The sequence below is a fragment of the Panthera pardus genome, unplaced genomic scaffold (genome assembly GCF_024362965.1).
Source record: "Panthera pardus isolate Hobbes unplaced genomic scaffold, ASM2436296v1 HiC_scaffold_6, whole genome shotgun sequence".
NCBI lineage: Eukaryota > Metazoa > Chordata > Mammalia > Carnivora > Felidae > Panthera > Panthera pardus.
This window is the reverse complement of record NW_026526991.1, coordinates 2,169,890-2,184,266: the sequence shown is the minus strand read 5'-3', so window position 1 is coordinate 2,184,266 and position 14,377 is coordinate 2,169,890. Positions and strand designations below refer to the sequence as shown.

At 42.2% G+C, this 14,377-nt stretch overlaps 1 protein-coding gene and 1 long non-coding RNA gene across 16 annotated transcripts in view; one reads left to right on the top strand and one right to left on the bottom strand.

Moving 5' to 3' along the window:
- The window catches only part of TNRC6B (trinucleotide repeat containing adaptor 6B), a 256,980-nt gene that overhangs the window by 25,851 nt on the left and 216,752 nt on the right, over positions 1-14,377 (bottom strand). For all 15 annotated transcript variants that reach the window (XM_053894740.1, XM_053894745.1, XM_053894738.1 and 12 more), the window contains 3 exons: positions 7,763-7,894; positions 7,396-7,491; positions 7,018-7,219 (listed from right to left, as the gene is read on the bottom strand). In XM_053894740.1, coding sequence (XP_053750715.1) covers positions 7,018-7,219; positions 7,396-7,491; positions 7,763-7,894 — 430 coding nt within the window. The remainder of the gene's footprint in view (positions 1-7,017; positions 7,220-7,395; positions 7,492-7,762; positions 7,895-14,377) is intronic.
- The window catches only part of LOC128774916 (uncharacterized), a 188,742-nt gene that overhangs the window by 28,409 nt on the left and 145,956 nt on the right, over positions 1-14,377 (top strand). The gene's annotated exons all lie outside the window — the stretch shown is intronic.

Sequence of the window (14,377 nt, the reverse complement as noted above, 5' to 3'; positions counted from 1 at the left end):
GTTTAAAAAGGCAGAGTGAATCAAGCTCAAATAATTCCGAGCACCTTGTCCTACGTACAAAGCGTTGCTATTAATATAAAGAACACTGTTCATTCCCATTGCTTGTAAGCGACTTTACTAGTCCGTGTGATTACGTGGAGGGTGCGGGCAGGGAGCAGAAGTTCCGGAGGAAGCTGGAAATATTCCAAATTAAATGATTTTTTAAAAGAAGAGTGTATGGTATTTTCTTTTTTTCCTGCGTAGCTAGGATGAAACGAGACTGGAGGAACAAGGGTTTTTTTCTGACAGAAGCTTCAATGGCCTAAGTGGGCCGGCTCCTTGGGCAAGTAACACTCTACCTTCGACAGAGGAAACCAGCCCAGGGTGCTTGGATTCCAGGCTAAGCAAAAGCTTGGTTCTAATCATGGAGGAAGAGCTTTTGAGAGTAACCCAGGATTCTGGTGACGATGAGAAAGAAGGACATGAGGATTAATAAGAAGATAAAGAACTATTCCTTCTGTTTTACTTTTCTTTTCTTTTCTTTTTTTTAAATTTTAACGTTTATTTATTTTTGAGACAGAGAGAGAGAGAGCATGAACAGGGGAGGGGCAGAGAGAGAGGGAGACACAGAATCCGAAACAGGCTCCAGGCTCTGAGCGGTCAGCACAGAGCCCGACGCGGGGCTCGAACTCACGGACCGTGAGATCATGACCTGAGCTGAAGTCGGCCGCTTCACCGACCGAGCCACCCAGGCGCCCCTCCGTATTACTTTTCTTTAAAGTTGCTCTGAAAAAAAAATTTTTTTTTTAACGTTTATTTATTTTTGAGACAGAGAGAGACAGAGCATGAACGGGGGAGGGTCAGAGAGAGAGGGAGACACAGAATCTGAAACAGGCTCCAGGCTCTGAGCCATCAGCCCAGAGCCCGACGCGGGGCTCGAACTCACGGACCGTGAGATCGTGACCTGAGCCGAAGTCGGACGCTCAACCGACTGAGCCACCCAGGCGCCCCATGCTCTGCAATTTCTTTAGAGCTCACAGTGAACTAACGTTAATTTCAGCCGCTTAGAGTTCTTTTGTGACACACAAAGTGTAGAAAATTAGTAGGAGTTCTCCACCTTAGGAAGAGGGGACAGTTTGAGCAGTTCCATCTGAACCTCAAGTAAAGTGCGCATCTTCCTCATTAGAACCTTGGGGATCAAACACCACGAAAACATGGCGGCATGACAACTGAATCACAAAGTTTGGTAAGCAAACACACAGAGGGGTGTGAAGAGAACAGGAGCTAAAACTGCCTTGAGAAGTTCATTCTCCAACCCCAAAACCAGGAGAGGAAGAGTCAATGTAAGGCTGTACGTAATTCTGTGTCTGCCTTCCATGTCCTGTAGTAACTAGCATGACTTGTAACCTCTATTTGTTTTTTTAAATTTTTAAAAAATGTTTATTTATTTTTGAGAGAGAGAGAGAGAGAGAGGGAGAGAGGGAGGGAGAGAGAGAGAGAACGAGCACGAGCGGGGGAGGAGCAGAGAGAGAGGGAGACACAGAATCCGAAGCAGGTTCCAGGCTCCGAGCTGTCAGCACAGAGCCCGACGCGGGGCTCGAACTCACACACCGCGAGATCGTGACCTGAGCCGAAGTCGGAAGCTCGACCGACTGAGCCACCCAGGCACCCCCCCTAAGCTATTTGTAAGCCCAGACTTTTTGTACTTGCTATTTCATCAAAACCAAACTTCCTCAGTCCACCAAGTTGCCTCCCTGTAATTCTCCAGCTCACCAACAGAGCCCGAACTCAAATCAAACAGTCTTTTAATTCAGTTCCATGCATGCTTACAGAAAGCCTCATTTGTGCCAGGCTTTGGTAGGAGCAAAGGCATTAACAGAAATAAGACATGCCTCTTGCTCTCCCAAGGGACTCATCTCCCCGGTACATCATCCCTTTCGCCTCTCTTATCATTCCTACAAATCCAACCCTTGGCCTACCTTATCTGTCTTTGCCAGAATTGCTTTCTTTGCCACATACTCTAATTCCTGGTCTATATTCATCATTACCACATGGCTCAGTGCCACCTCCTTGAGGAAATTCTCTCAAGGTAACTTGTCCTTACCCAATCACTCCTTCACGCTCTTTGTCTGTGTTAGTTCGTTTCTGCTACTTCTTTTATTATAGATTAGAAAACAAACTAGTGCTTTTATAATATTAAAATAAAAATAAACTATAAAAGAATGTACCCAGAGTTGTCCGTTTAACACATTCTCTTTTTAAATGTTTGTTTATTTTTGAGAGAGAGAGAGAGAGCACGTGAGCAGGGGAATGGCAGAGAAAGAGGGAGACAAAGGATCCAAAGCATGCTCTTTACTGTTAGTAAGGAGCCTGAGGCAGGGCTCGAACTCATGAACTTGAGATCATGACCTGAGCCAAAACCAGACACTTAACCGACTGAGCCACCAAGGTACTCCGAGATTTTTTTATTTGTAAGTGATCCCTACACCCAACATAGAGGTTGAATGTATAACTCTGAGATGATGATCTACCGACTGAGCCAGCCAGGCACCCCCAAATTTTGATAAATTTTAAACACGAAAAGTTAAATTTTATTGGGAGTACATTTTCTAATAAGACAAGGGACTTTATTTCTCAATTGGTTCAGATACCTATGAATGAGTAGGTATGAGACTGCATTCATGCTCTTCCTATCTAAAAAATTCCTACAGACAAAAAGCACCAAAAAGTCTTGTGTAAGTAATTAGATGAGAAAGAAGGAGTCTTGTTACAACATCACTTACTTCTTTGCATTCCTGTGGAGGGGATATTCCCTTCCCTCAGCTCAATACATGGATGCTACAACAACTTTAGATAAGTCATTATCCCCAGACAATTTGGTTAAGTATGTTTTCAATTCTGCTAAAAGCAGAGAATTAGAAACCATCTAATTAAAAAAAAACCAATTAGTTAAGGGTCAGTGAAGCAGTTATTAAAGTCATTCAACTTTTTAATTTTGGGAAAATATACCAAAAGTGGCTTTATTAGGACTAAGAGACTTTTATTCTTTTTTTTTTAAAATGTGTTTATTTTTGAGAGAAAGAGAGAGTGCAAGTTATCGAGGAACAGAGAGAGAGGGAGAGAGAGAAAGAGAATCCCATGAGGGGCGGGGGGGGGGGGGGGGCACTATCATCGCAGAGCCTAATGTGGGGCTTGAACTCCTGAAAGGTGAGATCATGGCCTGAGCCGATGTCAGATGCTTAACTGACTGAGCCATCGAGGTACCCTGCTTTTAATTATTCTTGCTCCTTTTTAGCCTGCAGGTGTCTTTTTTAGTTTAATACTCGGCAGTATTGAACTGCAAATTGAACTAGGCAAATTGAAATATTACTCATTTCATTACATCTTTGCTATCTAATTTTTGAAAAAAATTTTAACTTCTCTGTATGCTTTAAATATATTTTCATCAAAATCTTAGTTATAAATTTAGTTTATTCAAGCCAGGCATTGAAAGTGGATTTACTTTCAGTCCCAAAATGTATTTTTCAATTAAAATAAAATGTCATAATATGAATTTAGGAACTTTTTTTTAAGGTTTGTTTATTTATTTTGACAGAGTGAGAACATGTGTGTGAATGGGGGAAGGGTAGAGAGAATGGGAGAGAGAGAGAGAAAATCCCAAGCACTTGGGGCTTGACCCCACAAACCATGAGATCATGACCTGAGCCAAAATCAAGATCTGGATGCTCAACTGACTGAACCACCCAGGTGCCCCTGAATTAAGGAAATTTTTAACTGTGGAAAAAACTGCAAAATGCATCTTAGAAGGCAGATTGTAACTGGCCAGATCACAGTTCACATGATAAAGACCTAATAAAAATTATCCCTTGTTAAATAAGTTATGAAATGTAAATAAACTAGTAAGTCAATGTTTTTTTTCTCCTTTGAATGACAGAGAGAGATAGAACACAAGCAGAGGAGGGGCAGAGAGAGAGGGAGACACAGAATCCGAAGCAGGTTCTAGGCTCCGAGCTGTCAGCATGGAGCCTGACACGGGGCTCGAACCCACGAACCGTGAGATCATGACCTGAGTTGAAGTTGGACACTTAACCGACTGAGCCAGGCGTCCCTCTCCTTACTGTAGATTCTAATGCATAGTTACATTTATAAGTTACTTTAAAACAGGAGTATGATAAAAAAAACATGACATTTCTTCAGTAAGTGTATATACGTGTATACTGAACTCTGGTCCTTCAGTCATCAGGAAGTTATGCCTCCAGTACAATAATCACAAATAACACCATTAAGCTAATAAGACATCATGATATTTTCTATATATTTAAATAAATGAGAAGATACGCTGCTAAAAACTAAAAGATTCTCAGCTAACATATAATGTTACTACCCCCACCCCCAATAATTTTACTTCTTAATAAAAGACAGAAAATATTAAAGATGTTGTAAGAACTGTCACTGGAACATCATGATGTTAGGTTTTTAACAACTGACTGATTAATGAATACCCAGGCTAAAGGCAAGCACGTAAAAGGTTTATTCACAGGTTTTACCTGATAAATGGTAAAAAACATGTATTTAAGAGAGTCAGTGTCATTAACCTATGTTGCTCAAGCTGTTCAAAGGTACTTTTCTTTCCAGTTAAGACATGCTGTGGGGAACAAGTACCGAGAAGAGCCATGCACATTTAAACGCCTGAAAAAGCTGTCTGGGGCTTCCAGATGTTCACTTTGCTTTGTACCACTGGGCTCTACTTTGAGAACCACGTACTCTTTGACAAAAGGGGATGGAAGAAACAAAATTGCCCTGCTTTATTATCATATACAGTGTCTAAATTCACAACTCGAAGCACACCAAAACACCCAGGTTCTTATGTCAAGCTTTCACCTTAACAGAAAACAAGATTAAGAAGGTGAAGACTGGAAACACAGAGTTAATGACACCTTCATTAGTCATTATAGGAGGCTTTCCCCTTGCTTGGCACCCTGGATTTCTACATCCCAGACGGGCATGACTTTGTAAGATAGGAGACGGTGTAGAGTTCTGTGTTCTCTCATGTCAAGTGACGGTACAGGGGTTAGTCATGTATGTATGTATGTTTTTTTTAATTTTTAAGAATGTTTGTTTATTTATTTTTTATATTTTTATTTATTTTTGAGACAGAGAGACAGAGCATGAGCAGGGGAGGGGCAGAGAGAGAGGGAGACACAGAATCCGAAGCAGGCTCCAGGCTCTGAGCTGTCAGCACAGAGCCCGACGCGGGGCTTGAACCCACGGACCGCGAGATCATGACCTGAGCTGAAGTCGGACGCTTAACCGACTGAGCCACCCAGGCACCCCATGGTTATTTATTTTTGAGAGAGAGAGAGAGAGAGAGAGAGAGAGAGAGAGAGAGAGAGAGAGAGAATATGAATGGAGGAGGGGCAGAGCAGAAGGAGACGCAGAATCTGAAGCAGAGTCCAGGCTCTGACAGAGCTGCCAACACAGAGCCCAATGTGGGGCTCAAACTCATGAGCAGTGAGATCATGACCTGAGCCAAAGTCAGAAGCTTAACCCACTGAGTCACCTAGGTGCCCCAAGAAAGATTATTTGAATTTAAGTCAGTTCTCAGGTATATCATTTTATTATTATTATTTTTTTTAAAAAGTGTTTATTTATTTTGAGAGAGAGAAGATGAAGGACAGAGAGGGAGAGAGAGAGGGAGAAACCATCCCAGGCAGGCTCCACGCTGACAGCACAGAGCCCAGCATGGAGCTTGATCACACGAACTGAGAGATCATGACCTGAGCAGAGACCAAGAGTTGGATGCTTAACCGCCTGAGCCACCCAGGTGCCCCTTAGGCAGAACATTTTAAAGACACAGTGTAGTTGGTGGAAGCTGGAAATTAATTCTGTTAAAACTATCCAAGACCAAGGAGCGCCCGGGTGGCTCAGTTGGTTGAACGGCTGACTCTTGATTTCGGCTCAGGTCATGATCTCATGGTTCATGGGTTTGAGTCCCACGTTAGGCTCTGAGCTGACGGCATGGAGCCCGCTTGGAATTCTCCCTCTCCCGCTCTCCATCTGCCCCTCCCCTGCTCACGTGTGCATGTGTGTTCGCTCTCAAAATAAATAAACACTTAAAACCCAAAACCACACAACTGGAATCCAGGATCAAGATATCCTTTAAGTCTTTGCTATTCTCTGAATGAGGACACCCCAGCAGGAAGTGAGCCCCCACCTCAGTGGGCATGTCACAGAGGTAGAGCAGAAAGCAGGGCCATGTGTCAGGGTCTCTTTGTCTCCTAGGAACACGGATTTCAGGTCTCCCCAACTTTTATTTCTGAGTTTGCACAGAACAGTACCTTCTTTATCAAAATAAAATGTAAAATGTGCCATTCTGAGAAGAAACCTGCTGTGGTGTGTGGTACCTTTTTAATTTTTAAATTTTATTTTTAAGTCACTGTTGCCTCACTGATTGGATTCTGTTTACAACATGTTCCCCGGTTCTGAAAGAGCTATGATTTGCCTGCCAACAAATTCTTGATGAATGTCAAAGGTATAACCTTACTTGTGCTAATTCTATTTAAATCGGATGAAATACTAGTATCAGAAGAATTTTATCAGTTCGCCTTATACGTTTAATTTTAGCTCCCCAGTTTTTCACGAAAAGGAAATTTTATCAGTAGAGCTAAACACCTCAACTCGGATGTATTTTAACAGGTTATAACTTCAGACACATGTATCACGCACAGCACGTACACACCCTTTAACTAGCTTTTAAAACTTCCTGGTGGTAGAACACTGGACTGCCATTCATAAAGAGACCACTTTGGACCCAGAGAAGGTGGAGCCTAGCTCTACGATTTACTAATTGTGTGGTGAGCTCTGGGACACCGTCGAAACTCTAGGATATCATCTGTCAGGCAGGGATACGAATATTTATCTGTCTTGTGTGTTTGCTGTGAAAACAGAGGGTAAGGCAGGACCAAACCCTACCAGAGGTTCAGAACATGACTGGAAGATTTTTTTTTTTAAGGTGTTTTTCATTACTGAACAACTTACCAGAACCATATCCAGGTATTGGCCCTTTGGTTTGAAGGTCTGGGAGCCCCACATTCAGAGCGTTGGGTACCATGTTGTCCAGATGCGGCTTGGGCCCAACGGGATGAGAGGGCGAGTGCTTCATGCCGGGCTGCCTCTGCTGCTGCTGCTGCTGCTGCTGCTGCTGTTGCTGCTGCTGGAGAGCGCTCACCATTCGAGCCAGCTGGAGGCCAGGAGGCCAGAGCGAGGGGGAAGCCGAGGGAAAATGGACACATGATAAGCCAACACCCTGAGCCTCCTAGGAAAAGACTGCATAGGATTCACGGTCTGCTGTCGGAGGTTAAGCACAGATGCAGCCCTCACACAGAGCACCAGAGGGACCCTTCCAATCCCACGTACCTGCTGCTCTTGCTGCTGGCGCACAGCTTGAGAAAGCTTCCTCTGGTTCTGTAGCAACTGCTGTTGTTGCTGCTGCTGCAGGAGAAGCTGACATGCCTACAAAACAGGGAAGGAGAGAGCGGAGCAAAGCTTCCTAAGCCGGACGTACGGACACACTCGAGGGGGTTGCGCATCTAAGGGCAGGTTGTGGAATCCAGTGGCCAGGAGGGAAGTACCACCAAGTTCCTGGTCTACTGGTCACATTTACCTCCAACTGAGCGGATACATTAACCCTTAAGGACGCATAAAATGAAGCAAATCAAAATTAAAGGAAAAAAACCCCTAAATAATCTTTTTTTTAGCTATAGGGGGAAAATCTGCTACTCACCAACTGAAACTGGGGAATTTGTGGAAGCTGGCTCAGCATGGCAATTTGTTGAGGAGATAACTGGGGCCCCACATTGAAAAGACCTGGATTCAGGCCACTGTTGGGAAACTGCTTGAGCATTGAGGCAGAAACCTAACAAGAAAAAAGAGGACTCTTTCAGAACTTACTAAAATAAAACTTTTTTTTTTTTCTGTAAAAAGAATCTTAATAGGTCTAAAGCAAATGTCGATTGCTTTCCTTGAAAAATATCTGTAAAAAATACTAAATCATCCGGAGAAATACACCAAAATGTTAACGATGGTCACGACTGAGCAGTGAGATTATACGACTGAGCAGTGAGATTATAAGGGCTTTTAGGGGCACCTCACTGGCTCAGTTGACAGAGCGTGTGACTCTTGATTTTGTAAGTTTAAGCCCTGCATTGGGTGTAGCGATTACTTAAAAATAAAATCTTAAAAAAAAAAAAAAAAGCTTTTAAATTCTTTACAATAAAAATTATGAATTCATAATCAGGAAGGCTTCTGAGAGACAAAAAAAGTGTTTTTCTTTTAATTTTTTAATGTTTTTTTTATATTTGAGAAAGAGACAGAGAAAGAGAGAGAGAGAGAGAGACAGAGCACGAGCGGGGCAGGGGCAGAGAAAGAGAGGGAGACACAGAATCCAAAGCAGGCTCCAGGTCTGAGCTGTCAGCACAGAGCCTGATGCGGGGCTCGAACCCACAAACCATAGGATCATGACTTGAACCAAAGTCAGATGTTCAACCAACCGAGACACCCAGGTGCCCCCGAGACAAAACAGTTTTAATAACAATGTGAGTTTTGCTTGAGAAATTGTTCCTGTAAATGGACCGTAAAACAAAATAGATCAAACTTCATAAAGCTACTAAATAAATGCCTAAAACAAGGTATTTTTGTTATACAAATAAGAAAAATATATTGACCTGTAAGTAAGACACTGGAGTTTCAATTCATGACGTCTCACACCAAACACTCAGAGTCGCAGAGCAAAAGGGCCTAGAAGGTCAAATGACCCAACTGGCTCCTTCTCCACGGTTTTCAGGAGTGAGTTGCGCTGGGCTACAGGAACCTCCAGACAGAGAAAAGCCTCCCTCCCATCTTTGGACTGCTCGTCTAAGATGTTTTCACGGAGCTGAAATGAGTTCCTTGCACTTTCATCCGCTGAGCCTACTGAATCAGCTGGTTCCGTGGGTGGCAAGCAGCACACTGGTCAAGAGTCTGCTTTGAGAGGCAGACTATATGGGCTGTCATTTCGGAGCTGTGTGACGCAGGGCAAGTTACTTACTGAGCCTTTCTAAGCCTTGTTTCCCCTCCAAAACTGAACAATAACTTTAGTGACGGAGGATTTTATGAGTTAATCCACATCAAAGGCTTAGAAATGCACTCCGTATATGCACAGGGATGGTTCCTCAAGTGTCTAGAGACAATTACAGTTTCTTGTGTCTCATCTTCAGGCTAAACATGCTCACTTCTTTCACGCGTATCTCATCCAATTTCTCAATGCAAAGCCCACAACAGAAAGCCATTTGCTAGAGTAGCTGAGGACTGAGTAGACCTGGCCATCATTAACCATTCTGTTGAAAGCCAGGCTTTCTATTAACAATGCCTGAGATCTCAGTTTCGCTGATGATCACAGCCTAACTCCCAACTCACATATTAAGCTTATTGTCAATTAAAATCTATAATATTTTAAAATAGGTGTTGCTCTCCTATGGAATATTTAAGCAGCTGGGTTGAACTGTATTAATATATGTTTTGATCTTAGGACCTTATCTTTATGTGCATAGCACATAGATGTTTGATAAATATCTACTAAATAAGTGAATACTATATTTCATTTAATTAACTAATTTTTTAAATGTTTATTTTTAAATTTATTTTGAGAGAGAGAGTATGAGAGGGGGAGAGGGGCAGGTGGAGAGAGAGAGAGAGAGAGAGAGAGAGAGAGAGAATCCCAAGCAGGCCCCATGCTGTCAGTGCAGAGCCCATGAACCGTGAGATCATGACCTGAGCTGAAATCAAGAATCAGACGCTTAACCGACTGACCCACCCAGGCACCCCACTAATTAATTTTTTAAAGATTTAACTTTTTAAAAAGTAATCTTTACACCCAATGTGGGGCTCGAACTCACAACCCAGAGACCAAGAGTTGCATGCTCCACTGACTGAGCCTGTCAGGTGCCCCATGAATAGTATATTTTAGTAACAGTCACACCACCAAATTCTTTTCTACCCTATTATTCCACTTATGTTCGGTTTGTGTTTCCCTATCTGGTCACTGATGGGAATGCTGAACTTGATAGAGCGGAGGATAATCTAGTAGCCTGTCCCTAAAAACTTCTTTCCAATCTGAGAGTGATCCAGCTGGGAAGAGTCAATCATTTACTAATTCACACAAGTGTTTTAGCATTTACTTTATATTTTTTCATCTTGTCTAAAACAAAGAGACAGCTTGTCAAATGGTCTGTCAAAATAGAGATTTCAACAATGTCATTCTTATCAAATAATATGTTAAACTAATCAATAAAATGAATTAAGACTTGTTAGCAAATTTATGATTCTTGATTTCCTATCATAGGTGCTCAAAAAGCCATCTTTTTGATAATCTAGTGTAGATTACCAAAGTCTAGTCTAGATTATTATTGCCTAGAATTGGCACCAGTTTATCAGTATTTAAACCACTTCCTTTACTGTTTCAAAAGTTGTTTAAAAAACTTCCCCATTCTCTTCACTTCCTTGGAGGGGAGGGGTGCCTCTTTCCTATTTCTACTCTGAGGCTCCACACAGAGGGACATCTACCTTGTTCTCTGGGCCTCCTGCCCTTTTTTCCTGGCAGCAAACCTATAGGGACGGTTGCCCCATTCCAATTACTACTGGCTAAGTTTGTAATTCAGTATTAGGAAGCTCACATTCTCCAGGATCTGCATTCTCAGTGGTAAAGCGGATATTTTGGCCCCACATGCCTTCCTCTTGTCTTAAAAATTCAGGATTTGTGCAAGAAAGAAGAGCAGTCATTATTAAATTCCCCTTGAAGGTCCCCAGCATTCCTCAAAGATCACAGAAGGGCTCTGCGATTCCTTTCACAAACTGTTTCTCTGTTGTAGGATTTAATTTGTCTCAACCCTTTTGGTTGAACGACTTTATCCTCAACAGAGATGACAAAAGCGGTGCCAATTTTATTCTCACTTAATCTAACTTCATTTTCATTTAATCATTTAAAACATACACAAGTAGTCCAAAGCAGTGACTCTTTTTCCAGTCACTGATTTGCAGCAAACCGAATTCTGAAGACTCTTTCAATCTGCCTATTGTTTTGCAAGCCTCCACTTATTTTACGTTCTAATCCCCCAGCACAACTCTTACACATATCCATCCCTGCTTGCTACCCTTACTTTCCAGCTTTTGAAAATACCCCTTTAAAATCTGAGTCATCAGAAAGCTTTCATCAGAAGACCCACTGGCTGTGCCCACTGTATCTTTCTTTAGCGTAACAGAGTTCAATGAACGCTTCTGAGTCACCGTCTCTGCCACATTCTCAAGAATACCTGCCTACCTTTCCTTTGATGCTTTCTAGTCTAGAAACAAGTTCAAGTCTCCTGTCCGGGGCTCACCAACTCACTTTCTTCCAAGATCTCAGCCACTTTTCACCTAACCCATTAACACTATCATTTTGGGAAGTATTTTGGGTAAAAGTCACGGTTCTCCTAGCTGTTCCTCTATTCTCCTAAGAGATGCTGAGTGTTGCCAACCAATGAGAACATTTGTTTGATTTTCTATCTTAACGGTTGGACCCCTAGCAAATGTGAGCTCAGGGTGAGCACACCACTGTACATTGTGCCTTTGCACCAGTGTTTTTTTTTTTAAACATTTATTTATTATTGAGAGACGGCAACATGAGCATGGCAGGGGCAGGGAGAGGGGAGACACAGAATCGGAAGCAGGCTCCTGGCTCTGAGCTGTCAGCACAGAGCCCGACGTGGGACTCGAACTCACACACCACAAGATCATGACCTGAGCTGAAGTCAGATGCTTAACCGACTGAGCCACCCAGGCGCCCCATCTCTGCACCAGTTTTATGGCCTGCGTGAGGGACTTGGTATTTTTTTTTTTAATTTTTTTAAATGTTTACTTTTGACAGAGAGAGAGAGAGAGAGAGAGAGAGAGAGAGAGAGAGAGACAGAGCATGAGCAGGGGAGGGGCAGAGAGAGAGGGAGACAGAATCAGAAGCAGGCTCCTGGCTCTGAGCTGTCAGCACAGAGCCCGACGCGGGGCTCGAACTCACAGACGAGATCATGACCTGAGCCGAAGTCAAACGCTCAACCGACTGAGCCACCCAGATGCGCCGAGGGACTTGGTATTAAGAAAGAAAAAAAAGCCTGGGTGGCTCAGTTGGTTGAGTGTCCGACTTTGGCTAAGGTCATGATCTCATGGTTCGTGGGTTCGAGCCCCGCATCAGGCCCTGTGCTGACAGCTTAGAGCCTGGAGCCTGCCTCCAATTCTGTTTCTCCCTCTCTCTCTGCCCCTCCCCGACTCGCGCTCTGTCTCCGTCTCAAAAAAAAAAAAAAAAAAAAAAAAAACCTTAAAAAAAAAGGTAAAAAATTCAATAATCTTTAAGCATTGATTATAGGTTGAAATGATCATTTATATTGGCTTAAAGAATACGTACTATTAAATTTAATTTTACCTGCTTCTATTTATCTTTTTAAATGTGGCTACCAAAAATTTGAAATTACATTATGGGGTTTGTGTCATATTTCTATGGGACAGTGGTGCTCCGAGGCCATCAGCATTGTTTCTAATTTCCCTTCCAAAGGGAAAGGATTCTATGATTCATGGGAAATCTACCCTGCTTATTTTGTTTTCCAACGTGCTGGCCTCCAAAATAAATAGCTATTGTCTGAGCTCTTTCTTCCCACTTCTCGGTTCAGTTCTAAAAGCTCTACTGAACAAATCAGCTGGTCTCTTCATCGACCCATTTCTCTTCAGTCTTGAGACAGTAGGACATCCTTTGCCAAGAGCCCATTCTTCCCACCCACCTCCCACATTCCTATCACTTGATATTAGCTACAGAAACTACCATTCGAAGTAAAACCTGCGTATGATCCAGCAGTACCCTAGGAAACAAATCCATCCTAGGAGACAAATATAGGAATCTTCACAGCAGCATTCCTCCTAATAGCAGAAACCTGGAAACTACCCAAATGTCTGCTGGTGGTGGAAAAGATAAATGATGGTATATTCACGTAACAGAGTACTATATGAATCATAACTGACCAAATCAACCTGGGGAAATCTCAGAAACAGTATCAAGTGAAAAAAAAGTCAGAGAAGGCTATAAACTGCAAGTTTTTGTCACATCAAGTGCAAAAAAGGCAAAATGAAACTATATTGTTTAAAGACAGATAGGTACAGAAAGACTATAAAGAAATGCTAACACAGGGGCCTCTGGCTGGTTCAGTGGGTGGAGTGTGCTGGCTCTTGATCTTGGGGTTGTGGGTTCAAGTCCCAAGTTGGGTGTAGAGGTTACTTAAAAATAAAATATTAAAAAAAAGAAAATAAAAGAAAGAAATGCTAACACAAGGTGTTTTTATACTTTAAATTTAATTTGAATGCCAGTATCTCATGTGTGCCATGAAGTGACAGTTATAACAACTATAAAGGTTATACTTTGAGGACTTCCTGTCTAGCTCTGCCCCATGTTTCCCTCCCCCAGACCGCACATGCGCTGTCCTCCAATGAATACAAAAGGACCAGAGAGAAGCACCACTAGGCTCCTGGCAAATGGCTATTCATACCTGGGACTCAGAGTAATTAAAGTGCAGGTTGGCACATTCCCGTAGCAGGGAGTTAATTATTCTGGCTTAAAAGCCCTTCAACCTCCAGCTGGGCTGGAGAAAGGGAAGATCTAGTTGGAGTCAATATGGCATTTAACAAAGCACTGCAGGTGCAAAATGACAGCAGTTTAAAGCAAGACAAAAGCCTGGTAGAGTAGGTTACGTTCTGAATATTTGAGTAACAGGAGGAAAAAGGCAAGGCAGAAACCCAACGCCTGGAATATCTGTAACAAATCTTAAAGATGAGTTTCAGTGTCTTCTTCCCATGTTCACACTGAATACTGACTGCCCCTAAAGACAGTTAAAATGGATGTAAAAGTTGGTATTTTCAAAAACCATAAGTGTTCATGTACTTTGACCCATAAATTTCATCCTGGGCAACTAAATTTGGAAATAATGTGGGCAAAATATCTATGTATAAGGATCGCATATAAGATCTAAGTATATGAGTTTCTCTACTGCATTATTTAGAACAGTGAAAAATTAGAAATAATTTACTATCCAATAGTAGGCAAAGAGAATGTCCCAGGAAATCAAAGTAAGTTTACCTGATGGAACATTATGCCTTCTTCATTAAGAACAATCAACAGGAAAACTATGTAGTAACAGGAAAATACTATGTATGACCCAAAGTTAACACAAACAGTAGGATATAGTGACCATGGATGTCATGATGTGGAAAGTGTGTCTGGATACGAAAAGTCTGAGTAGGGGATTTTGTAAAAATAATCCCTGTCTTTGCATCTGCGTTGGGGGTTTCTGGA